This window comes from Mustelus asterias, chromosome X (genome assembly GCF_964213995.1).
Source record: "Mustelus asterias chromosome X, sMusAst1.hap1.1, whole genome shotgun sequence".
NCBI classification, from domain to species: Eukaryota; Metazoa; Chordata; class Chondrichthyes; order Carcharhiniformes; family Triakidae; genus Mustelus; species Mustelus asterias.
In genome coordinates, this window is record NC_135834.1 from 17567236 (window position 1) to 17593641 (window position 26406).

Below are 26406 nucleotides of genomic sequence, written 5' to 3' on the forward strand. Positions count from 1 at the left end.
ACAAATGTGTCACACCGTGATCTTGGAGAGGTGCAGCCGGTGATGGCACATCTCCTCCGAGAGGGCCTCGAAGGAATTGTGGGGCCTGTACCTCCTTGGCCTCGGCACCCTCTGCCTTCTGTGCACCCTCTTGGGAGCCCGCTCACCCACCTCCTGGCCCTCAGCGGCGGCCCTCAGTGGCAGCCCCCTGCCCTCCTTCCTGAGAGACTGGTAGTGGCTGCTCTTGCGGTGGTCTCTCCATGCCCGCCACCTCCTGAGCTGCCTTCTCCTCCTCCTCTGCCCCTGCTGCCACCAACATGGCCAGCTCCAGATCGAGCAAACCAACATCCATCTGCACAGTGGGGTTTGGAAAGAGCATAGAATGACAGATTATTATCATTGGCTGCATAGACCCAGCACCACCCCAATCCCTCGCTTGGGCCCAAACCCCCACTTGTGAGAGCTGGCAACCCCACACAATCCATGGTGCCAAGCGTGGCCCAATTAGGGTTGTGTGAGGTTCCCATCATGACAAATGCTGGCACAGATTATGCAGGTCGATGTGCAGCCATGGGCAATGCGCACCCTTGAGCCATTGCTGTGTGTGTAACTGCAGCATCCGTTACAGGCGTGTGTTGCTGGTCTGTGTCACAGGGCAGGGACAGACTGCAAAGCAGCCCCAGATGTGTGCCCAGTGACAGCAGATTCCATGCAGTCCATGTCTGAACCTCTGCACCCCGGCCCGGAGCAGCAGCTGCTGGTTAGGCCTCAGTCAGCACATGGTACACTCCTCCCCCACCCCGGAACACCAGCACTCAGTCGAGTCCCTGACCGCACCCCGCAGCAAGACAATACCACTGCAAAGTGCCCTGGAGGGGAAGGCTGAGCAGGACTCCTTGATGGGGCCTTCCACACAGAGCTACAGCGCTGCCCTGGAGGGGAGGGGTCAGCAGGACTCCTTCATGGAACCTCACCCGGAGAGCTGTGATAAAATAGAAGCCCTCCCCCCCCCCCCCCCCCCCCCCCCGCACCCCAGATATCACTGGTCCATGGGCCAACACCAGAAGACAGCAGGAGGAAGGCCACCAGGGCCTGCCTGCAACATCCCCCGTGGTCTGCTAGCAGTACTTACCTCCTCACGCCAGTTCAAGGCTGCCGCTCCAGGTTGAGACTTTTAAATACCTATTTGGATTCACATCAAAGTGATATCACGTCAAAGAGGTGGGAGACGCTAACATGGGCGGAGATTGTTGTGTCGATCCCGATAATGGCATGCAAAGGTATGTAAAGTCATGCATATCAGTGGCCGGATGGTTTTCTGCACGCTACCGGTGGCACCATTTTTCTCCAGTTGGGTCGTAAAAGCTCACGGGGAACCGACGAAATGGCCAACACATGCATCTCCTGGCCTGACCCGCCAGAAAAGTTGTGGGTCACGATGGGAGAATCGAGCCCATAGTTACGAATTTGATTGAGGAGTTATTGAGATTTTTAAATGTGTTATTTCTCATTTTCAACTCAGACCCTCTGACATCCACAAGACCTGTCTGAATATTTTCCCTTTCAGATCCAAAGTACAAAACAAAATATTCGCTGCTCAAACACATACACACACACAAATAGGAAAAGACATCTGTAAAATTAATGTAGTTAGATTATTCAAAGCATAGAACAGAAACAAGTCACTTCTTTACAATTCTTACGATGGAGGTTAAAAATTCTGTGGGTCTGAGGGATTCTATCCTTGTTTGTTGAAGATAGATGTTGAGTGGAAAGTTCTGGCTTTTAGTGAAAATAGTGGCTTAGACTCTGATGAAGAAATGTAACAGCAGGTAAAACATATTCACCCCTTTCACTGCCCAAGGTGACTTCTAAACAGATTTCTTCCATTTTATGGACTTTTCCTTCTGGATTTTCTTGTTTTCATCGATGAACTGATTTCCAGACATTCCGGTATAGAATGTTTCATCAGCTATATAATGTCAGCTATATAATGTCAGCTACATAATGTCAGCTGCATAGTGTCAGCTATATAGTGTCAGCTATAAAGTGTCAGCTACATAATGTCAGCTATATAATGTCAGTTATATAATGTCAGCCATATAATGCCACTGATGAAGTTTTTCTTTTCACCATGAACCATCTTCCTGTCTGTCAGCATGGGGAGAGAGTTCCATCATTCACACATTGACATTCCCATTAGGAACAGTCTCTTCAGCCACCTCCATCCTCCCAGCAACTTCCACTGGATTTTGACCTGGCAGTAATAGGGTTGTCAGGAGTGGAAGCAGGGGGTGATGGTGGAACCAGGAGAGAAAGAGTGAATCTGGGTTGATGTTTTCCCCAACACCCACACACTCAGATACGACAAAACCTGTCTCTTGGAGTGCGTAGACTGTATCATAGGAGGGACAGCTAAAAGGAAAACTCCCCCAGTGTGGGATTGATAATCTCAGAAAGATGGAGGATGGGCATTGCTTGACTGGGACCAGTGTAGGTCAATAAATACAGGGGTGACAGGGAAATGGGGATTTGTTGCTACTTCGTGAAGATGCAGGGGTAATTTACAAGAATGGTTCAAGGGATCTGGAAGTTGGATAAAAGAAATATTGAGCAAGCTATGATTGTTTTCATTTGCACTGTGAAGGGTAAGGAGCGATTTAATGGAGAATTTCAAATTCATGAATGGGTTTGTCACAAAAAATAACTTAGAACTGATTCAGCTGGATGAAATTTCAGGAATAGGGAGACACAGATATGAAGGTAATTGACAAAAAACAGGAAAAAAAATTAGGAAGATTAACAAGTTTTTGGGATCCAAAATTCATTGTCTGAAAATATGTCAGAATCATTTTCACTGAGATCTTTCAAATGGTAACTTAACACACACTTGGAAAGTGAGGGGATGAGGTGGAATTAACTAGATTGAGTGAAATGGCTCTCACTCAGAGGCAGCAGTGATAGAATGTTCTTCTCGTGTTTATAGCCTGACAAGCGAGAGTGAGAAAGTGGGAGAGAGAAAGCGAGAGAGAGAAAGCAAGAGAGATAAAGCAAGAGAGGCAAAGCGAGAGAGAGAGAGAAAGGAAGTGAGACAGAGAAATGGAGACAGAGAGGCAGAAAGGCACAGTGAGTCAGAGACAGAGAGGGACAGAGAAAGCAGGAGAAAGACAGAGAGAAAGAGAAAGAGAGAGCGGAAAGAGAGATAAAGGCAGGGCAAAACAGAGCAATGTGGTGGCACAATGGTTAGCACTGCTGCCTCACAGTGCCAAGGACCCGGGTTCAATTCCAGCCGAGAGTGACGATGCGGAGTTTGTACCTCTTCCCCATGACTGCATGGCTTTTCTCTGGGTGCTCTGGTTTCCTCCCACAGTTCAAAGTACAGGTTCGATGGTTTGGGAATGCTAAATTGCCCCTTAATGATCCAAGATGTGTAGGTTAGAGAACATAGTAATTCGGAGTAGAAGTAGACAAATTTAGCTCTTTGAGCCTGCTCCGCCATTCAATCAAATCATGACTGATCTCTCCATGGTCTCAAATCCACCTCCCCACCTGTTCCCCTTCTCTCTTTAACCAGTGTTGTACCAGAAATATATCTATCACCTTCTTGAAACCATTCAATGATTCAGACTTCACCGTGCAATGGGGCAGTGAGTTCCACAAATTCACCACCCTCTGCGAGGAGTAGTTCCTCCTCATCTCAGTTTTAAATCTACCGCCTCTCAACCTATACCTGTGACCTCTTGTTCGAGATTGACTCATAAGAGGAAATATTTGGTCTACGTTTATATTGTCAATCCCTTTTAGAATGTTATATACCTTGATCAGATCCCCTCTCATTCTTCTAAACTTCAGCGAGTATAAGCCCTGTTAGAGGAAATTACAATAACATGGCACTAAAAGACGAATCTTGAAATGAATATAGTGTAGAGAAAGTACAAAATACCTGCAATTACAAAGGTAGAAACACATATAACCACAGTTAGAGAATTTAAATATGTATTTTTGAAATATTCTGTGCACCTTGGCCAAATACAGACTGTCCCAAGGCATAACGGGATGAAAGCTGAATAAAATGTCCTTGGCAGACAGGATTAAGGAGAATCCCAAGGCATTTTATTCATACGTTAGGAACAAAAGGATTGTCAGGGGAAAAATCGGACTTCTCAGGGACAAAAGTGGGGAATCATGCTCAGAGCCCAAAGAAGTAGGGGAAATCCGAAATGAATACTTTGCGTCGGTATTCACAAAGGAGAGGGATGTGTTGACTGGGAGTGTCTCGGAGGGGAGTGTTGACCCGTTAGAGAAAATCTCCATTACAAGGGAGGAAGTGTTAGGTTTTTTAGGGAATATAAAGACTGACAAATCCCCAGGGCCTGAGGGAATCTATCCAAGGCTGCTCAGGGAGATGAGAGATGAAATCGCTGGGCCTCTGACGCAAATCTTTGTCTCGTCACTGGACACAGGTGAGGTCCCAGAGGATTGGAGGATAGCTAATGTGGTCCCGTTATTTAAGAAGGGTAGGAAGGATAACCCGGGAAATTATAGGCCGGTGAGCTTGACGTCCGTGGTAGGGAAGTTGTTGGAGAGGATTCTTAGAGATAGGATGTATGCGCATTTAGAAAGGAATAAACTCATTAATGATAGTCAGCATGGTTTTGTGAGAGGGAGGTCATGCCTCACTAACCTGGTGGAGTTTTTTGAAGAAGTGACCAAAATGGTTGACGAGGGAAGGGCCGTGGATGTCGTCTATATGGACTTTAGTAAAGCGTTTGACAAAGTCCCTCATGGTAGGTTGGTGCAAAAGGTTGGATCTCATGGGATAAAGGGGGAGGTGGCTAGATGGGTGGAAAACTTGCTTGGTCACAGAAGACAGAGGGTGGTAGTGGAAGGGTCTTTTTCCGGCTGGATGCCTGTGACTAGTGGTGTTCCGCAGGGCTCTGTATTGGGACCTCTGCTGTTTGTGATTTATATAAACGATCTGGAAGAAGGTGTAACTGGGGTGATCAGTAAGTTTGCGGACGACATGAAAATGGCAGGACTTGCAGATAGTGAGGAACATTGTCAGAGGCTACAGAAGAATATAGATAGGCTGGAAATTTGGGCAAAGAAATGGCAGATGGAGTTCAATCCAGATAAATGCGAAGTGATGCATTTTGGTAGAACTAACGTAGGGGGGAGCTATACGATAAATGGCAGAACCATAAAGGGTGTAGATACACAGTGGGACCTGGGTGTGCAAGTCCACAGATCCTTGAAGGTGACGTCACAGGTGGAGAAGGTAGTGAATAAGGCATATGGCATGCTTGCCTTTATAGGATGGGGCATAGAGTATAAAAGTTGGGGTCTGATGTTGCAGTTGTATAGAACGTTGGTTCGGCCGCATTTGGAATACTGCGCCCAGTTCTGGTCGCCACCCTACCAGAAGGACGTGGAGGCTTTAGAGGGAGTGCAGACGAGGTTTACCAGGATGTTGCCTGGTATGGAAGGGCTTACTTATGAGGAGAGATTGGGTAAACTGGGGTTGTTCTCACTGGAAAGACGGAGGATGAGGGATGACCTAAGAGAGGTGTATAAAATTATGAAAGGCATAGATAGGGTGAACGGTGGGAAGCTTTTTCCCAGATCGGTGGTGACGTTCACGAGGGGTCATAGGTTCAAGGTGAGGCGGGGGGAGGTTTAACACGGATATCAGAAGGACGTATTTTACACAGAGGGTGGTGGGGGCCTGGAATGCGCTGCCAGGCAAGGTGGTGGAGGCGGCCACACTGGGAATGTTTAAGACTTATCTAGATAGCCACATGAATGGAGTGGGAATGGAGGGATACAAAAGAATAGTCTAGCTTGGACCAGGGAGTGGCGTGGGCTTGGAGGGCCGAAGGGCCTGTTCCTGTGCTGTATTGTTCTTTGTTCTTTGTTTGTAAGATGAACCACATACTTTAAGAACAATACAGCCAAAGAGCACAATTTTTATCAGTATGGTTTACAAGTTCCCAGACACTAGCATGAACGGAACAATTCAATTTCTACTGATTAGAAGCGTTCAGCAGACAGTGGGAATGAGAACTTTTGAGCTCTATGACCTACATAATTGAGAGACAGTGGGAAAAGTGCCTTTGAAATCTATGACCTATGTAATCGAAGTTGTGAAAAGTCAGTGGGCAGGAGCTTCCGGATTCTACGGACCAATGAATTTTCATGCTGCCAGAGAGTAGGATGTTATTGGCCAAGATAAATAATTCATAGTTATATGATTAGTCCATCTTGTTAATATGGACAGAGTAGGTGGGCAGATGATTTCTGAAAAAGTATAATTGCAGTATATCTTGATAACGTGATTTAGAGTAGTTTGGACTGATCCCAAGTTGTTCTACCTCAAGTGGTGGAACACGTCCTGGGTCAATAAAGCCATGATGTGAAGATGCTGGCGTTGGACTGGGGTTGGCACAGTAAGAAGTCTCACAACACCAGGTTAAAGTCCAACAGGTTTATTTTGAATCAGAGCTTTCAGAGTGCTGCTCCTTAATCAGGTGAGTGGAGGTTAGTGCACAAACACAACAACTATAGGGTTCATGGTGGGAGATATAGGAAGGATATCAGAGGTAGGTTCTTTACGCAGAGAGTGGTTGGGGTGTGGAATGGAGTGCCTGCAGTGATAGTGGAGTCAGACACTTTAGGAACATTTAAGCGGTTATTGGATCGGCACATGGAGCACACCAGGATGGTAGGGAGTGGGATAGCTTGATCTTGGTTTCAGATAAAGCTCGGCACAACATCGTGGGCCGAAGGGCCTGTTCTGTGCTGTACTGTTCTATGTTCTATAGGCAAAGACACAATTCCAAGATAATTACAGATTCGAATGTCTTAAAGACTCATGTTCCAACCACCACTCACCTGATGAAGGAGCAGCGCTCTGAAAGCTCACGATTCCAAATAAACCTGTTGGACTTTATTCTGGTGTTAGAACATAGAACATAGAACAGTACAGCACAGTACAGGCCCTTCGGCCCTCGATGTTGTGCCGAGCTTTGTCCGAAACCAAGATCAAGCTATCCCACTCCCTATCATTCTGGTGTGGTCCATGTGCCTATCCAATAACCGCTTAAATGTTCCTAAAGTGTCTGACTCCACTATCACTGCAGGCAGTCCATTCCACACCCCAACCACTCTCTGAGTAAAGAACCGCCCTTGGACATCCCTCCTATATCTCCCACCATGAACCTTATAGTGATGCTCCCCCAGTAATAGCTACATCCACCCGAGGAAATAGTCTCTTAACATCCACTCTATCTATCCCCCTCATCATCTTATAAACCTCTATTAAGTCGCCTCTCATCCACCTCCGCTCTAAAGAGAAAAGCCCTAGATCCCTCAACCTTTCCTCATAAGACCTACCATCCAAACCAGGCAGCATCCTGGTAAATCTCCTCTGCACTCTTTCCAGCGCTTCCACATCCTTCTTATAGTGAGGTGACCAGAACTGCACACAATATTCCAAATGTGGTCTCACCAAGGTCCTGTACAGTTGCAGCATAACCCCACGGCTCTTAAACTCCAACCCCCTGTTAATAAACGCTAACACACTATAGGCCTTCTTCACGGCTCTATACACTTGAGTGGCAACCTTCAGAGATCTGTGGATATGAACCCCAAGATCTCTCTGTTCCTCCACATTCCTCAGAACCCTGCAGTTGACCCTGTAATCCGCATTCAAATTTGTCCTACCAAAATGAATCACCTCGCACTTATCAGGGTTAAACTCCATCTGCCATTTTTCGGCCCAGCTCTACATCCTATCAATGTCTCTTTGCAGCTTACGACAACCCTCCACCTCATCCACTACTCCACCAATCTTGTTGTCATCAGCAAATTTACTGATCCACCCTTCAGCCCCCTCCTCCAAGTCATTGATAAAAATCACAAATAGCAGAGGACGCAGCACTGATCCCTGTGGTACACCACTGGTAACTGGTCTCCAGTCTGAAAATTTTCCATCCACCACTACCCTCTGTCTTCTATGAGATAGCCAGTTACTTATCCAATCGGCCAAATTTCCCTCTATCCCACACCTCCTTACTTTCTTCATGAGCCGACCATGGGGAACCTTATCAAACGCCTTACTAAAATCCATGTATATGACATCAACTGCTTTACCTTCATCTACACACTTAGTTACTGTTGTGAGACTTCTTACTGGGTCAACAAAGTATGTCTTCAACCAGATCTATTGTGTCCGGCGAGTTCTTTGTACTTGCTGAGCTGTATTAATAGAACAAAGAACAAAGAAAATTACAGCACAAGAACAAGCCCATCGGCCCTCCAAGCCTGCACCGACCATGCTGCCCGACTGAACTAAAACCTCCTACCCTTCCGGGGACCATATCCCTCTCTTCCCATCCTATTCATATATTTGTCAAGACGCCCCTTGAAAGTCACTATCGTATATGCTTGCACTACCCCCCCTGGCAGCGAGTTCCAGGCACCCACCACCCTCTCTGTAAAACGCTTGCCTTGTACATCTCCTTTAAACCTTGCCCGTTGCACCTTAAACATATGCCCACCAATAGTTGACTCTTCCACCCTCGGAAAAAACTTCTAACTTTCCACTCTGTCCATGCCCATCATAATCTTGTAGACTTCTATCAGATTGACATAAGGTTCACCGGCCTGCAATTACCTGGATTATCCTTGTTACCCTTCTTGAACAAAGGAACACCGTTGGCTATTCTCCAATCATCTGGGACCTCCCCTGTAGCCAGTGAGGATACAAAGATTTCTCTCAAGGCCCTAGCATTTTCTTCCCTTGCGTCTCTCATTATTCTGGGGTTTATCCCATCAGGTCCAGGGGACTTGTCTACCTTAATGTTTCTCAAGACCCCGAATACCTCCTCCTATTTGATCTCGACATGACCCAAACTATCTACGCACCCTTCCCCAGACTCCTCATCTGCCAAATCCTTATCTTTGGTGAATACTAACTCAAAGTATTCATTTAATACCACGCCCATTTCCTCTGGCTCCATGCATAGATTCCCTCTCCTGTCCTTGATTGAGCCAAGCCTGTTCCTGGCTACCCTCCTGCTCTTTATAAATGCATAAAAGTTTGGGATTTTCCTCAATCTTGCTGGCCAATGACTTTTGTGACGCCCTTTTGTCCTCCTGACTCCTTGCGTAAGTTTCTTTCTACTTTCCTTGTCTTCCACACTTGCGTGTGTTCCCAGCCTCCTCGCCTTGACAAATGCTTCCTTTTTCTTTTTGACTGGGTTCACAATATCTCTAGTTATCCAAGGTTCCCAAAACTTGCCATACTTATCCTTCATCCTTACAGGAATGTGCTGGTCCTGAATTTCTATCAACTTGCACTTGAAAGCCTTCCACATGCCAAATGTTGATTTGCTCTCAAACATCTGCCACCAATCTACATTCTTCAGTTGCTGCCTAATATTGTTATAATTAGCCTTCCCCCAATTTAGCACCTTCACTTGAGGACTACACTTGTCTTTATCCATCAGTATTGTGCTCATTGCTGCCGAACTGCTCCCCGACTGAAACGTCGACCACCTGGCCGGGCTCATTCCCCAATACCATGTCCAGTACTGCCCCTTCCCTAGTTGGAGAATAAAGAGAAATCTCCCGTAAGAAGCCAGAAAAATACATAGGTCTCTGAAAAAAATCCTACAAGCCCAAACTGTGTTTTCTCTCCTCATGTGTCAGCTCTTTTATCCCTGGAATCAATCTGGTGAGCCTCCTCTGAACTGCCTCCAATGCCACCACATCTATCTTCAAATAAGGAGACAAAAACTGGACACAATACTCCAGATGTGGTCTCACCAACACCCTATACAATTGCAACAACTCTTTTCTACTTTTATACTCCAGTCCTTTTGCAATAAATGCCAACATCCCATTTGCCTTTTTTATTTCATGCTGCATCTGCATTCCAACTTTTTTGCGATTCATGAAATCATAGAAACCCTACAGTGCAGAAGGAGGCCATTTGGCCCATCGAGTCTGCACCGACCACAATCCCACCCAGGCCCTACCCCCACATATTTACCCGCTAATCTACACATCTCAGGGGCAATTTTAACCTGGCCAATCAACCTAACCCGCACATATTTGGACTGTGGGAGGAAACCGGAGCACCCGGAGGAAACCCACGCAAACACGAGGAGAATGTGCAAACTCCACACAGACAGTGTCCCAAGCCGGGAATCGAACCCGGGACCCTGGAGCTGTGAAGCAGCAGTGCTAACCACTGTGCTACCGTGCCGCCCATGAACATAGACACCCAGATCCCTCTGCCCGGACATATTTTGAATCTGCTTTCCATCCAGGTAATAGTTTGACTTCCTATTTTTTCGGCCAAAATGGATAACCTCACACTTATCCACATTAAACTCCACCTGCCAGATTTTGGCCTATTCTCCAGCCTACCTATATCTGTCTGTAGAATCTTTATTTCCTCTTCAGGAGCTCTTTCCCGCCTATTTTAGTATCATCCACCAATTTTGCTATGCTACATTCTTTCCCTACTTGCAAATCATTTATATAGTTTGTAAACAGTTCTGGTCTGAGGATTGACCCCTGTGGCACCCCGCTAGTTACAGTTTGTCAGCCAGAGAAGGACTCATTCATCTCAACCCTCTGTTTTTGTCAGTCAGCCAATCCTCAATCCAACCTAGTACTCTACCCCCAATCCCCTGCGATCTCAATTTCTGGATCAGTCTTTTTTATGGTAGCTTTTCAAACACCTTCTTGAAGTCTAGATATACCACATCCACAAGTTCCCCATTATCCAACTTTCTAGTTATGTCCTCAAAGAACTCAAGAAAGTTAGTCGAGCATGACTTACCCTTCATAAAACCATAGGGATAATAGCGGGGTAAATACTTGGGGTTATGGGGATAGGGCCTGGGTAAGATGCTCTGCTGGTGTGTCACTGCAGACTTGATGGGCCGAATGGCCAAGAGGCAATCCCTACACTGTCGGGATTCTATGAGAGTTAGAAAGAGGAAAATCAACAGTGTGAGACAGAGAGAGAGAGAGAGACAGAAAGAGGGAGAAAGAGAGAGTGAGACAGAGAGAGAGATAGATAGACAGAGGGAGAAAGGCAGAGAGAGAGGCAGAAAGAGTGAGAGATAGAGAAAGACGGAGAAACAGAAAGAGGGAGAGACAGAGTGAGAACGACCGAAAGAGGGAGAAAGCAGAGTGAAACAGAGAGAGGGAGAAGGACAGAGTGAGACAGTGAGAGTGACAGACAGAAAGAGGGAGAGTGTCACACTAAGACAGAAAGAGGGAGAAAGACAGAGTTAGACAGAGTGACAGAGACAGAATGAGGCAGAGAGAGAGAGAGAGAGAGAAAGGAAGAGAGAGAAAGACAGAGTGAGATAGAGATAGAGTGAGACTGAGTGAACTGATGACAAAGCTCTGTCACTTGTTCTGGCATAGCTACCAGCTAACCCACTTAAAATGTGTGCACATTAAAAGCTAGTACAGAGTTGGAATCTGTATGTGGTGAATCACCACGAGTACCAGTGAGCTACAGCCAGGCTGGGGGGAGGAGGGGGGGGGGGGGAACACAGCCTGTGTGCCAGCTCATCAGAGAGCAAGATCACAAATGAGTTATGATACACAGAACTGACATGGTATGATCATTTCTGGGGTCTGTTGAAGAGGTCACTAACACCATGATGGCACCAGTGAACCAGCTGTGATCCAGTGGCTGGTTGAGATTGACTGAACCTCCATTGCAACACAGGCTGACATTGGTGGTTAGGAAATGGAGTTCGTGACTGGAACTGAAGAAAAGAGCTTAATTCTTTCCAAATTTAAGTGACAAGATCAGTAATGCAGTACAGGATGGTTTATGGAACAAATAACCAGAGACTTACCAGGGACACCAATAATAGCTAGGATGGGATAATAACCTGCTTGAATGACATGAAGTGTGAATTTGATCCGCCATGCAAAAGGTATCCTTACTAGAGAAAGCCAGGAAAGGGCCAAAGATAGACCCTTGTCCATTGTTGTAACATTCCACTCTGTTGCTCTCAGATCCTGATCCATTGTTGCAATATTCCAATCTGTTGCTTTCAGATTCTGATCTCTCCTCCCCCCACCCTCTCTCTCTCTGTGGGGCCTCTGATCCTTGTTAGTGTCAGAAGTGATGCTCCCATTGATACTATGGGATAATACACTGAACGGAGCGCCTTTTTAATAGAATAGGGAAACCCTCAAGTGACACTTGGAGTCCATGGAGACTGACATTAATTACAGCCACTGAACAAACAATCTCAGTTAACCCCTTTCAATCCAATGCTTCTTTTCGTTATCATAATAAAATATAACACTTACACAGTCTGGATGGAAGGTATTAGAGTCGCTTAGGGGAGGAATGGTGGATGTAATGGGGGATAGACCACAAGCTTTCTATCCTCCTTGAATATGGGAGTAGTTCCTGAGCACTGCAGCGTTGTAAATGCTCCACTTGTTTACAAAGGGACAGAGGGATCAATCCTGAAACTACAGAGCAGTTAGAAATGGCTGATAAATGACCAGGAGTGCTAATGGGAAATCAAACTATGATTAAAAAATTGAGGTTGTGTATCTGAACAAAATGTGACCAATCCATTTTAGTGAAATTATTATGGAAATTGAAACCCTTGGATTACAGGGATGATGACAATATAGATATAGAGGGTGACTGAGAGACAGAAAGCAGAGAGACGTGGGGAACGATGGTTACTCAGATTGGAGGGGACTATACAGTAATGTTCCCCATGGATTGCTATTGAAATAAAACCATTGCTCTTCATGATAAACATATATAGCGTAATATCTGGTCACCACATTAATGGAAGGATGTGATTGCACTGGAACGGGTGCAGAGGAAATTCATCAGGATGTTGCCTGGACGGGAGCGTTTCAGCTATGAAGAGAGGCTTGATAGTCTGGAATTGTTTTCTGAGAGCAGAGAATGCTGAGGGGGACCTGATTGAGGTGTACAAAATTATGAAGAACATAGATAGAACAAACGTTTCTCCTTTGTAGACGGGCCAATAACCAGGGGTCACAGATATATGTTAATGGGCAGGAGATTTAGAGGTGGCTTGAGGAAACATTTTTTCACCCAGAGGGTGTGGGAATCTAGAGATGGGAAACCTCGCTAAATTTAAGAAGCATTGAGATGAGCACTTAAAACCACATAGCATGCAAGGCTACGGACATAATGATGGAAAATGGGATTAGAATTGATGCAGGCACGATGGGCCGAAGGGCCTCTTTCTATGCTGTAAAACTTATGACTCTATATAAAGGGCTTAATTTCAACATTTTCAGATAACATGAGCTTGGAAATGTAAACATTGAGGAGGACAGTAGTAAGATAAGGGCGGCACGGTGGTACAGTTGTTAGCACTGCTGCGGAGCAGGCTCTAAGGGCCAAATGCCGTCTTCCTGCTGCTATCATCTATGTTTCTATGTTTCCATACCTCCCATCCAGACTACATAAATGTTCTATTTCATTGAGGTATCGAAAAGAAGTGTTGGATTGAAAGAGTTTAACTGAGATTGTTTGTTCAGTAACTGTAATTAACGTCAGTCTCTATGGACCCTAACTGTGTCACTGGACGGTTTACCTCTTCTACTAATAAGGTTATCCTTTCAATGTTTTATCCCATTTTGTCAATGGGAGCACCATCTCTGACACAAACAGGGGTCAGAGGCCCAAGAGAGAGAGGGGGAGGCGACATCAGAATCTGAGAGCAACAAATTAGAATATTACAACAATGGATCAGAATCTGAGAACAACAGGGTGGAATGTTACAACAATGTTTTTCAGAATGGAGATCTGTAGCTAGTGCTGTTCCACAGGGATCAGTGCTGGGACCTCTGCTGTTTGTAGTACATATGTGATCTGGAGGAAAATGTAGGGGGTCTGATTAGTAAGTTTGCGGATGACACAAAGATTGGTGGAGTTGCTGATAGGGCTGGGGATTGTCAGAGAATACAACAGGATATAGATAGATTGGGGACTTGGGCACAGAAAGAGCAGAAGGAATTTAAGGACCCGTTCCGAAGATGCACTTTTCTTTGTTCCTTGTTATCTCTCTCTCTCTCTCTCTCTCACGTTTTTTCTCTCAGACGCACAATCTATCTCGCACACTCTCACATTCTCTCTTCCACACTCTCTCCCTTTGTCCCTCTTTCTCTACCTGTCTCTTTTTCTCTTCCTCTCTCGCACACACATCTTTCTGGGAGTATCAGTCTTCCTCCTGTCCATCCTCTGGAACAGTGTACACACTCTGAGAAGCAGGTTGTGTGTGTGTGTGCGTATATGTATGTGTGTGCGTGCGTGCGTGTGTGTATGTGTCGGGGACAATCCTCAACCCAGCTTCACCCTGTCACTCCTGTTGCCACCGTCATCCCCTCTCGTGTCAGCGCTATTACTGCAAGGTCATAATCAGTGAAGGTTCCTGGGATGATGGAGGTGGCCGGAAAGACTCAGAGGCTGTTCCTAATTCGAATGTTAATATGTGAATGATGGAACTCCGACATTATGGTCACAGACAGGGAGGTAGTTCATCATGAAAAGGAAAACTTGATAACTGACAGTATTATATAGCTGACATTATATAGCTGACATTATATAGATGACATTATATAGATGACATTATATAGCTGACATTAAAGAGATGACATTATATAGCTGACATTATATAGATGACATTATATAGGTGACATTATATGGATGCTGCCTGGTTTGGAGGGTAGGTCTTATGAGGAAAGGGTGAGGGAGCTAGGGCTGTTCTCTCTGGAGCGGAGGAGGCTGAGGGGAGACTTAATAGAGGTTTATAAAATGATGAAAGGGATAGATAGAGTGAACGTTCAAAGACTATTTCCTCGGGTGGATGGAGCTACTACAAGGGGGCATAACTATAGGGTTCATGGTGGGAGATATAGGAAGGATATCAGAGGTAGGTTCTTTACGCAGAGAGTGGTTGGGGTGTGGAATGGACTGCCTGCAGTGATAGTGGAGTCAGACACTTTAGGAACATTTAAGCGGTTATTGGATAGGCACATGGAGCACACCAGGATGATAGGGAGTGGGATAGCTTGATCTTGGTTTCAGATAAAGCTCGGCACAACATCGCGGGCCGAAGGGCCTGTTCTGTGCTGTACTGTTCTATGTTCTATGTTCTATATAGCTTACATTATATAGCTGACATTATATAGCTGACATTATAGAGATGACATTTGATTAAACATTCTATACTGGAATGTCTGGAAATCAATAAATTGATAAAAACAAGAAAATCCAGAAGGAAGAGACCATCAAAAAGAATTACTCTGTTTAGAAGACACCTTGGGCAACGAAAGGGGCGAATATGTTTTACCTACTGTTACATTTCCTCATCAAAGCCTCAGCCGCTGTTTTCACTAAAAACAGAAATTGCCAACCGACATCTATCTTCAACAAGCTGGGATAGAATCCCTCATCCTCCCCTGTGCCTCAGGGGTCGGTGCTGGGACCACAACTTTTCACAATATACATTAACGATTTGGAAGAAGGAACTGAAGGCACTGTTGCTAAGTTTGCAGATGATACAAAGATATGTAGATATAATAGGTAGTATTAAGGAAGCGGAGGGGGGGCATGGGGAGGGGGCTGCAGAAGGACTTGGACAGGTTAGGAGAGTGGGCAAAGAAGTGGCAGATGGAATACAATGCGGAAAAGTGTGAGGTTATGCACTTTGGAATGAGGAATGGAGGCAGAGACCATTGTCGAAATGTGGAAATGCTTAGGAAAACAGAAGCAGAAAGGGACTTGGGAGTCCTTGTTCAAGATTCTCTTAAGGTTAACGTGCAGGTTCAGTCGGCAGTTAGGAAGGCAAATGCAATGTTAGCATTCATGTCGAGAAGGCTAGAATACAAGAGCAGGGATGTACTTCTGAGGATGTATAAGGCTCTGGTCAGACCCCATTTGGAGTATTGTGAGCAGTTTTGGGTCCCATACCTAAGGAAGGATGTGCTGGCCTTGGAAAGGGTCCAGAGCAGGTTCACAAGAATGATCCCTGGAATGAAGAGCTTGTCGTATGAGGAACGGTTAAGAACTCTGTGTCTGTACTCGTTGGAGTTTAGAAGGATGAGGGGGGATCTTATTGAAACTTACAGGCCTGGGTAGAGTGGACATGGAGAGGATGTTTTCACGAGTAGGAAAAACTAGAACCAGAGGGCACAACCTCAGGCTAAAGGGACGATCCTTTAAAACAGAGATGAGGAGGAATTTCTTCAGCCAGAGAGCGGTGAATCTGTGGAACTCTTTGCCGCAGAAGTTCTGTGGAGGCCAGGTCATTGAGTGTCTTTAAGATAGAGATAGATAGGTTCTTGATTAACAAGGGTATGAGAGGTTATGGGGAAAAGGCAGGAGAATGGGGGATGAGAAAAATATCAGCCATGATTAAATAGCGGAGCAGACTCATAAGAACATAAGAAATAGGAGCAGGAGTAGGCCATCTAGCCCCTCGAGCCTGCCCCGCCATTCAATAAGATCATGGCTGATCTGAAGTGGATCAGTTCCACTTACCCGCCTGATCCCTCTCACCCCTAATTCCCTTACCGATCAGGAATCCATCTGTCCATGATTTAAACATATTCAACGAGGTAGCCTCCACCACTTCAGTGGGCAGAGAATTCCAGACATTCACCACCCTCTGAGAGAAGAAGTTCCTCCTCAACTCTGTCCTAAACTGACCCCCCTTTATTTTGAGGCTGTGCCCTCTAGTTCTAGCTTCCTTTCTTAGTGGAAAGAGTCTCTCCACCTCTACCCTATCCAGCCCCCTCATTATCTTATAGGTCTCCATAAGATCCCCCCTCAGCCAAACCCAATCTGCTCAGTCTCTCTTCATAATCAACACCCCTCATCTCTGGTATCAACCTGGTGAACCTTCTCTGCACTCCCTCCAAGGCCAATATATCCTTCCGCAAATAAGGGGACCAATACTGCACACAGTATTCCAGCTGCGGCCTCACCAATGCCCTGTACAGATGCAGCAAGACATCTCTGCTTTTATATTCTATCCCCCTTGCGATATAGGCCAACATCCCATTTGCCTTCTTGATCACCTGTTGCACCTGCAGACTGGGTTTTTGCGTCTCATGCACAAGGACCCCCAGGTCCCTTTGCACAGTAGCATGTTGTAATTTTTTTCCATTTAGATAATAATCCAATTTGCTATTATTTCCTCCAAAGTGAATAACCTCGCATTTGTCACCGTTATACTCCATCTGCCAGATCCTCGCCCACTCACTCAGCCTGTCCAAATCTCTCTGCAGACCTTCTACGCCCTCCACACGATTCACTTTTCCACTTATCTTTGTGTCGTCAGCAAACTTTGTTGCCCTACACTCAGTCCCCCCTCCAGATCGTCTATATAAATGGTAAAAAGTTGAGGCCCCAGTACCGATCCCTGCGGCACGCTACGAGTTACCATCCACCAACCAGAAAAGCACCCATTTATTCTGACTCTCTGCTTTCTGTCAGATAGCCAATCCCCAATCCACGCTAACACCCTACCCCCAACTCCGTGTGACCCAATCTTCTTCAGCAACCTGTTGTGAGGCACCTTATCAAACGCCTTTTGGAAATCCAAAAACACCACATCCACCGGTTCCCCTCCGTCAACCGCACCAGTCACATCTTCATAAAAATCCAACAAGTTCGTCAAGCACGACTTTCCCCTCATGAATCCATGCTGTGTCTGCTTAATCGAAACATTCTTATCCAGATGGCCTGCTATTACTTCTTTAATGATGGATTCCAGCATTTTCCCAACTACAGACGTTGAGCTAACCAGCCTGTAATTACCCGCCTTTTGTCTATTTCCTTTTTTAAACAGCGGCGTAACATTAGCCGTTTTCCATGATGGGCCAAGTGGCCTAATTCTGCTCCTATGCCTTATGGTCTTATGGTCCACTGTAAGGATTGTAAAGAAGTGACTTTTTTCTGTTCTATGCTTCAAATAATCTAACTATGCATTAAATTTCCAGACATCTTTTCCTATTTGTGTGTGTGTATGTTTTTGAGCAGCGAATGTTTTGTTTTCCACTTTGGTTCTGAAAGGGAAAGTATTCAGACAGGACTTGTGGATGTCAGAGGGTCTGAGTTACAAATGAGAAGTAACACATTTAAAAATCTCAATAACTCCTCAATCAAATTCGTAACTATGAGTCCCCAGTGATTGGCAATTTCATTGCCTATTTTTCCTTTCCTCATGTTGAACAAAACTGTAGCCTCTTCAAATGTGTCACTCGTTGCCTCGTTACCTGTATATCTGGAGAATTTTGTGCAGGATTTTGGGCAGCACGGTAGCACAGTGGTTAGCAATGCTGCTTCACAGCGCCAGGGACCTGGGTTCGATTCCCGGCTTGGGTCACTGTCTGTGTGGAGTTTGCACATTCTCCTCGTGTCTGCATGGGTTTCCTCTGGGTGATCCGGTTTCCTCCCACAGTCTAAAGATGTGCAGGTTAGGTTGATTGGCCATGCTAAAATTGCCCCTTAGTGTCCTGAGATGCGTAGGTCAGAGGGATTAGCGGGTAAATGCTTTGGGATAAGGGGGTAGGGCCTGGGTGGGATTGTGGTCGGTGCAGACTCGATGGGCCAGATGGCCTCCTTCTGCACTGTAGGGATTCTATGAGGAATTTGTCTTCCTGCTGCAGCTCCTGATTTGCTGCACAAACATTGTTATTTATGCCATGACCCAGACTAAGTTCATAGAGCAGTCGAAGAAATGCTGAAGTATCCCTTTACACCAATTCTTCAATTGTCTAAATGGTGGAGAGAATTGAATCACAGAGTTTCCAAACTTTCCTTTCCTTTTATTTCACATTTCTATCGACAGGTGAGGCCATATCACTGGGGGAAGTGATTTGATAGAAATAACACACCATCCCCTGGCTCCCCGGGCAACTTTTCCATCCAATTGTTCAGTTCACCTGTCCATCATCCTTCTCAAACATGGCAAATGATCACTGAGTGTACCCCTGACACCACTCAGGTTCCATTGGTCAGGCATGTTCATTATCCTGCTCCTTCATATTGATTGGACAGGGGCACACCTTCCAGCAAACTCATTGGAGGATTCTTAAATGTCAGTTAAAAGGCTTTAATCTTTAGCCGACACTCCCTCCTCCTCCTGATCAGGGGCACTGAGAGATTAACCTTCAATCTCCTTGGGACTCCAGGCTGAACGAAACAGAGAAGGACATAGAAAGACAGGGGACCAGAGAGGGAGGGGTGGAGGAGTGAGTGAGGGGGTGGGGAGAGGGAGGCTACTTCAGGGATCAGAGAGGGAGGGTGCTGCAGGGATCAGAGAGGGAGGAGTGGGGATAAGAGGAGTGAGACCAGAGAGGGAGGGGTCACCAGAGACGAGGTTGGGGAACCAGAATTTTAGGAGGGATGGAGACAGACAGAGATTCGGGGAAAGTGGGAGAGACAGACAGAGAGAGAGAGAGAGTCAGAGGGAGAGCGGAGGGAGGGAAGAGGGAGAAAGACAGCTAGAGAGGGCATCATTGATGGGGCCAAAGAGCGGGCTGGGGAGAGAGACAGACAGACACACACACGCGCACACACACACACACACACACACATACACACACAGATCCAGTCAGTCAGCAAAACAGGGAGAGAGGGATAGAGAAAGACAGGAGAGGGGGAGAGACTGTGTGAGGAAGAAAGAAAGAGAGAGAAATACAGGAAACAGCTAGTGAGGAAGGAGAAAAAGAGACAGTTGTAAGAGACCGAGAGATAGTGAGACAGGCAAAGAGAAAACACAGAGAATGAGAGAGAGGCAACTATTGGAGGAGATGCAAATAGAAAGATGGAGGACAGACAGATTAATAGAAACAGCAATTGTGGGAGAGACACAGCAGGAAAGAGATTGACAGAGACACGGGTATAGCGAAACAAAGAGAAAGAGAGAGAGAGAGAGTGACAGAGGCAGGTTTAAGAGATGGAGAAAGACAGAGAGAGAGAAAGAAAGGGAAAGAGGAAGAAAAATATAGAGAAGTAGAGAGACAGAAGGACCAAAACAGTTGCAGAGTGTATGAAAGCGAGAAAGAAGGGAGAGAGAGAGGGGGGGAGAAAAAAAGCAGTGACAGAGAAAGAGTGACATGCTGAGGGACAGAGAGAGGGAAATGATGAGAGAGGAAAATACAGAGAGAAACAGAGGTTCCGCCCTCCGCCCCCCCCCTCCACGTCTCTTCCTCGCCTCCCCCACCCCCCCCTCCACTCTCACCCCTCTCCCTTTCCACCCCCTCTCCTTTTCCTCCCAGCCCTCTCCCTCCCCTCCCCCTCCCCTCCCCTCTCCCCCTCCCCTCTCCCTCCCCTCTCCCTCCCTCCCCCCCTCCCCTCTCCCTCCACCCCCTCCCCTCCCCTCTCCCTCCCTCCCTCCCTCCCTCCCCTCTCCCTCCTCTCCCCTCCCCCTCCCCTCCCCCTCCCCTCCCCCTCCCCTCCCCCTCCCCTCCCCTCCCCCTCCCCTCCCCCTCCCCTCCCCTCCCCCTCCCCTCCCCCTCCCCTCCCCCTCCCCTCCCCCTCCCCTCTCCCCCTCCCTCCTCTCCCCGACCCTCCTCCCTCCCCTCCTGCACTTTAGGAAAAGTGTGTGAGAGGGGTTGGCAGGTTCTTTAACAAAGAGTGAGAATGAAACACAGCCACTTTATCGATATGTGTCCTGTACTGCTTGTTAAGTGTTGAACAAAAATATATACTTTACACAACCGCGCTACAATCCTGCATATTTATCTTTTAATAGTTCCGGCTTGGCACCCTGTGACGGCTTGATTGTTGGTTGTCAATCTTGTTTTTCTCTCTTCAAATTCATTCTTCATATTTTCTTCTTATTCTTGTGTGCATACGGTCCTATAATTGTCAGCAACAAGGCCCTAAGGCCTCTTTAGGAACTCAATAAATTATTTGTTTACATATTGATTATAACGTTAATTTAACTACAGCTTCTCTTATATTTCCACATGATAATTTTGTCATCGGTCCAATTCATTTCTTCTTAACCTAATGCTATTGCAGTTCTTGCTTAAGGTTCAGCAGCTGTCTGAGTTCCTTCTGCTTTGGTTGCATGCTCTCCCAGATAAGGTTTTAGCTGTGTCCAGTGTCTCCAGTTAGGGCCGTACTGTTAAGTGCACATGTTTCCCCGGCTATGATTGCTTCAAATGGCCCCTCCCATTTGGTACTTAGTCCCTTTTAGTCTGACATTAACTGAACCATTACTTTATTTCTTGGCACAGCCAGTTTGAGATTGCCTTCTTCTGCTAATTTCATCCAATCCTTGTGCAGTTACTGCGTAATTAATTGCTTTTTGAGGGAATGCAAACGAGGTACTAAGACCCTCATGCACCTGAATACTGCTTCTCTCCCTATCACTAATTTCCCACTCCTCGTAATAACACCTTCTGCGAGACCCTTCCTGTCATCAATTCAAATGCAGTTAACACTGACCCCCGAGATGGGGCGGCTCTCTGTCGTAACAATATTGTAGGTAAAGCTTGTACCCAATTATTTCCCTCATCCAGGATGGCTTTGGCTAGACTGTTTTATAATGTTTTGTTCATGCGTTCTACCATTCTTGAACTTTGTGGATGATAGAGTACGTGAAATTTCTGTTTGATCCTGAAAATTCTGCACACTGCTTTCAGTACTTCTCCCGTGAAATGAGTTCCTTGATCTGAGTCTAATTGGAGGGGCATACCCCATCGTGGGATTATTCCATTTGTCAATATTAAAGGTACAGTTTGAGCTTTGGTTTCCCTGAAGGATAATGCTTCTACCCATCTAGTGAATTGATCTATGATTACCAGAAAATAACTTTTCTCTATCACTCTTGGTAGAGGCCCGGTAAAGTCCATCTGTAAATTCTCCCACGGTCCTTCAGGCCTCGGTTGATTTCCCATCTTAACATTACAATGGTGCCCTGGTTTTACTTGAGCACATTGAAGACATCTTTGGCAGAATTTGACAATCATTCTTCCCATCCCATTCCACCGCCAGCAGTTTCCAACTAATTTGATCATCGTGTCTCTGTGGTTTGGGCTGCTCCATAGTATATTTTCATTGGGGTCTGTTTGAATGGCCTCTGGAGCTATTCTTTTCCCGTCTCTTCACCATACCCCATCTCGCCCGTTCTGACCTTCAAACCTTTTCCACTGTTGCTTCTCTTCTTCTGAGGCCTGTGCCTGCACTCACCTTACATCTATGCCAGAACTTTCTTCGGTTTGTATTACTGCTATGTCTGCTGTCTGCTTTCCTGCCAAATTTTGTTCCAATGGTTTCTTTGCCACTTTATCTGCTCTGCTATTCCCTTCTTGTGCCTTTGTGCAAATTCTTTTGTGGGCCTGTATTTTAATGACTGCTGCTTCTGCGGGGATGTGTGCTGCCTGAATCAGATCTTTCTTTAGGTTTTCATGTTGTATGTGTCTCCCAGTTGAGGAAATGAATCCCCGCCTTTTCCATGCACTCATACAATCATGGATCACATCAAATGCTTATCTGCTATCTGTACAGATGTTAACTCTCTTCCCTGCACTCCCTGTTAACACTTTAGTTAAAGTTATTAGCTCTGCGACCTGTGCTGATATTCTCCCTGGAATCTGTTCACCTACTACTACTGTTCCTTCATCATTTACCACTGCCCATGCTGCGCGGAGTGTGCCATCTGTGATTTTCCTAGCTTCATCCACATAGAGATTGATCACTCCCTCACCTGTCAGTTGTTCCTGCGATATATATTCACTTGCTTCCTCATTAATTTCCGCTACACACTCGTGTTCAGTTCCTGGCACTATTTGTCCTCCTGCTGGATTCTCCCTCACATCCCTACTTATTTCTACATGTCTGTCTCCAGGTAAAAGATTTGCCTCCCAGTTTGAACTTCTGCCATCTGATACCCCTTTCAATCTGCCTGCCTCCAGTATTATACTGTGAGGACTATGGAGAATTATTTTCCCCATCAGTGTCAGAGGTTCAGAGACACTTATTGCCCGTGAGGTACAGACTAAAGCTTTCAGACATCGATGCATGCTTCTAACCATTGAGTCTAGATGTGCTGAATAATATCCCACTGGTCTCAACTTACCTCCATGCCTCTGAGTCACTACCGCTGCTTGAATTCCATCATTTTCTTGACAAAAGATTTGAAAGGGTTTGCTCAGGTCAGGTAGACCTAAAGCTGAGGCTTTTGACCATAGCTGATCTTAAATCTGATAAGCTTGGGTTTCCTTTTCTCCCCACCCCACTTTCTCTCTACTAATACTACCTCATTTGACTATCCTGTAATGACTGTGCCAGCACTGCATAGTCGTCTACAAAATTACTGCAATAATTGAACAATCCCAATACATGTCTCACTCCTTTCACAGTTACTGGACTTGGCATATTCAGCATAGCTCTTTTCCAGTCTTCAGGGATTTATTTTCTTCCCTCTGAAATCATGTGTCCCAAGTATGCCACTTGTTCCTGTCTTAACTGAGCCTCACTAGGGTTAACCATGAGACCTGCTTCTTGTATTACCTGGATCACTGTGTGTAGTGCCAGATAATGTGTCCTAGGACTGTCCGATGCAATTAAGATGTCATCTACATATGTTTGTGAAAAATGGCTGGACTGTTATGAAATCCTTGTGGCAAACGGGTCCAGGTATACTGTTGGCTGACGATTGCGAAAGAAAACTTGAATTGAAGTTTCCTTGCTATAGGGATTGATCAGAATTCATTTGCAATGTCCAGTACAGTGAAAATTGCTTGTTTTGTGCCTATTGTGTTCAAAATGTTCGCTGGATTTGCTACAATAGGGTGCTCCTGATTTCCATACCTATTTAAAGAGGTATAGTCCATCATCAACCTGTAGTTTCCATCTATTTTCCTTACTGGCCACACAGGTGAATTTGTTGATGATGATGTCTTTGTGACCACCTTTTGCATTTCTAACTGGGCCACAATATCCTTGACTGCCTCCATGACTTCTGGTTTTAAAGGGGGACGGACTTCCCCTGGGAAGGGGAATGTGAGGGGAAATGGACTTCCCCTGGGATTTCTACTGGTTGTACATCTAATCTTCCACAGTCACGTTTAGTTCTAGGCCAGACCTGAGGATATCGTGTGGCTAGCTTTTCCCAAATTGTTCCTTCTTCCCAATTTACATTGAGGGTTGCCACCCAAGAGATATTACAACTCTTTTTCTGTCCCCATCTACTCTGTTTGTATGTCTCGCACCACGTAATGTTTCCAGCTTTAGTGTCAATTACTGCACCCAATTGTTCTAATAAATCCATTCCCAAAATATTCCCCTCTCTGTTTGGACATATTCAAATTTGAATTTTTTCCTCCCTTCCTTCTATCTCTAAAATTGTTGGTATACTGAGCAGTGCGATTTTATCTCTGCCAGTAACTCAATGTAATTCTATTGTTTGATCAGTAGTTGGTAACTTCAAGTATGTTTGTGATATAGTTGCCTCTGTATCAATTAACATGATACAGTTCTGTCCTCCGAGTTCTGCCTCGACATAGATCGGAGCATCCATATCACCATCAGACTCTCAGGTGCTAATTGACAATTTGAACCTAACAATTTATGAAGTTCCTCTGCTGTGAATTTAAAAACTTCTTCTTCCGATTGATTTCCCGCTCAAGCGTTTCTTGCTCAGGGGTTTCCTCATCCTTTCCCCCTCAATTCACTTTTGTCTCTTTTTCATCTTTTAACACCAGCTACTTAAGAGGGAAATCAGGAGGGCTAAAAGAAGACATGAGGTTGCTTTGGCAGACAGAGTGAAGGAAAATCCAAAGAGCTTCTATAGGTATGTTAGGAGCAAAAGGATAGTGAGGGATAAAATTGGTCCTCTTGAAGACCAGAGTGGCAGACTGTGTATGGAACCAAAAGAGATGGGGGAGATACTAAATGGGTTTTTTGCATCCGTATTTACTGAGGAAACGGGCATGGAGTCTACAGAAATAGGGCAAACTGGTAGGGAGGCCATGGAACCTTTACAGATTAAAGGGGAGGAGGTGCTCACTGTCTTGAGGCAAATCAGAGTGGATAAATCCCCAGGACCGGACAGGGTATTCCCACGGACCTTGAGGGAAGCTAGTGTTGAACTTGCAGGGGCCCTGGCAGACATATTTAAAATGTCAGCATTCACGGGGGAGGTGCCGGATGATTGGAGGGTGGCTCATGTTGTTCCGTTGTTTAAAAAAGGTTCCAAAAGAAATCCGGGAAATTATTGGCCAGTAAGTTTGACGTCGGTGGTGGGCAAGTTATTGGAAGGTGTGATAAGGGATAGGATCTACAAATATTTGGATAGACAGGGACTTATTAGGGAGAGTCAACATGGCTTTGTGCGTGGTAGGTCATGTTTGACCAATCTATTAGAGTTTTTCGAGGAGGTTACCAGGAAAGTGGATGAAGGGAAGGCGGTGGATGTTGTCTACCTGGATTTCAGCAAGGCCTTTGACAAGGTCCCTCATGGGAGGTTAGTTAGGAAGGTTCAGTCGCTAGGTATACATGGGGAGGTAGTAAATTGGATCAGACACTGGCTCAATGGAAGAAGCCAGAGAGTGGTTGTGGAGGATTGCTTCTCTGAGTGGAGGCCTGTGACTAGTGGTGTGCCGCAGGGATCGGTGTTGGGTCCATTGTTGTTTGTCATCTATATCAATGATCTGGATGATAATGTGGTCAATTGGATCAGCAAGTTTGCTGATGATACAAAGATTGGAGGTGTAGTGGACAGTGAGGAAGGTTTTCAAAGCTTGCAGAGGGATTTGGACCAACTAGAAAAATGGGCTGAAAAATGGCAAATGGAATTTAACGCAGACAAGTGTGAGATATTGCACTTTAGAAGGACAAACCAAAGAAGAACGTACAGGGTAAATGGTAGGACTCTGAAGAGTGCAGTTGAACAGAGGGATCAGGGAATACAGGTACAGAATTCCCTAAAAGTGACGTCACAGCTGGATAGGGTCGTAAAGAGTGCCTTTGGTACATTGGCCTTTATAAATCGGAGTATCGAGTATAAAAGTTGGAGTGTTATGGTAAGGTTATATAATAAGAAGTTTAACAACACCAGGTTAAAGTCCAACAGGTTTATTTGGTAGCAAAAGCCACACAAGCTTTCGGAGCTCTAAGCCCCTTCTTCAGGTGAGTGGGAATTCTGTTCACAAACAGAGCTTATAAAGACACAGACTCAATTTACATGAATAATGGTTGGAATGCGAATACTTACAACTAATCAAGTCTTTAAGAAACAAAACAATGTGAGTGGAGAGAGCATCAAGACAGGCTAAAAAGATGTGTATTGTCTCCAGACAAGACAGCCAGTGAAACTCTGCAGGTCCACGCAACTGTGGGAGTTACAAATAGTGTGACATGTC

General features: G+C 45.6%; 1 protein-coding gene across 1 annotated transcript in view; it reads right to left on the bottom strand.

Annotated features, from left to right (window-relative positions):
• Nucleotides 1-8174: 8174 nt before the first annotated feature.
• LOC144481864 (uncharacterized) overlaps nt 8175-26406 on the bottom strand; it is a 61474-nt gene continuing 43242 nt past the window's right edge. The window contains 3 exon segments of the mRNA XM_078201011.1: nt 8175-8235; nt 11622-11777; nt 22232-22489. Of these exon segments, the coding sequence (XP_078057137.1) occupies nt 8175-8235; nt 11622-11777; nt 22232-22489 (475 nt within the window).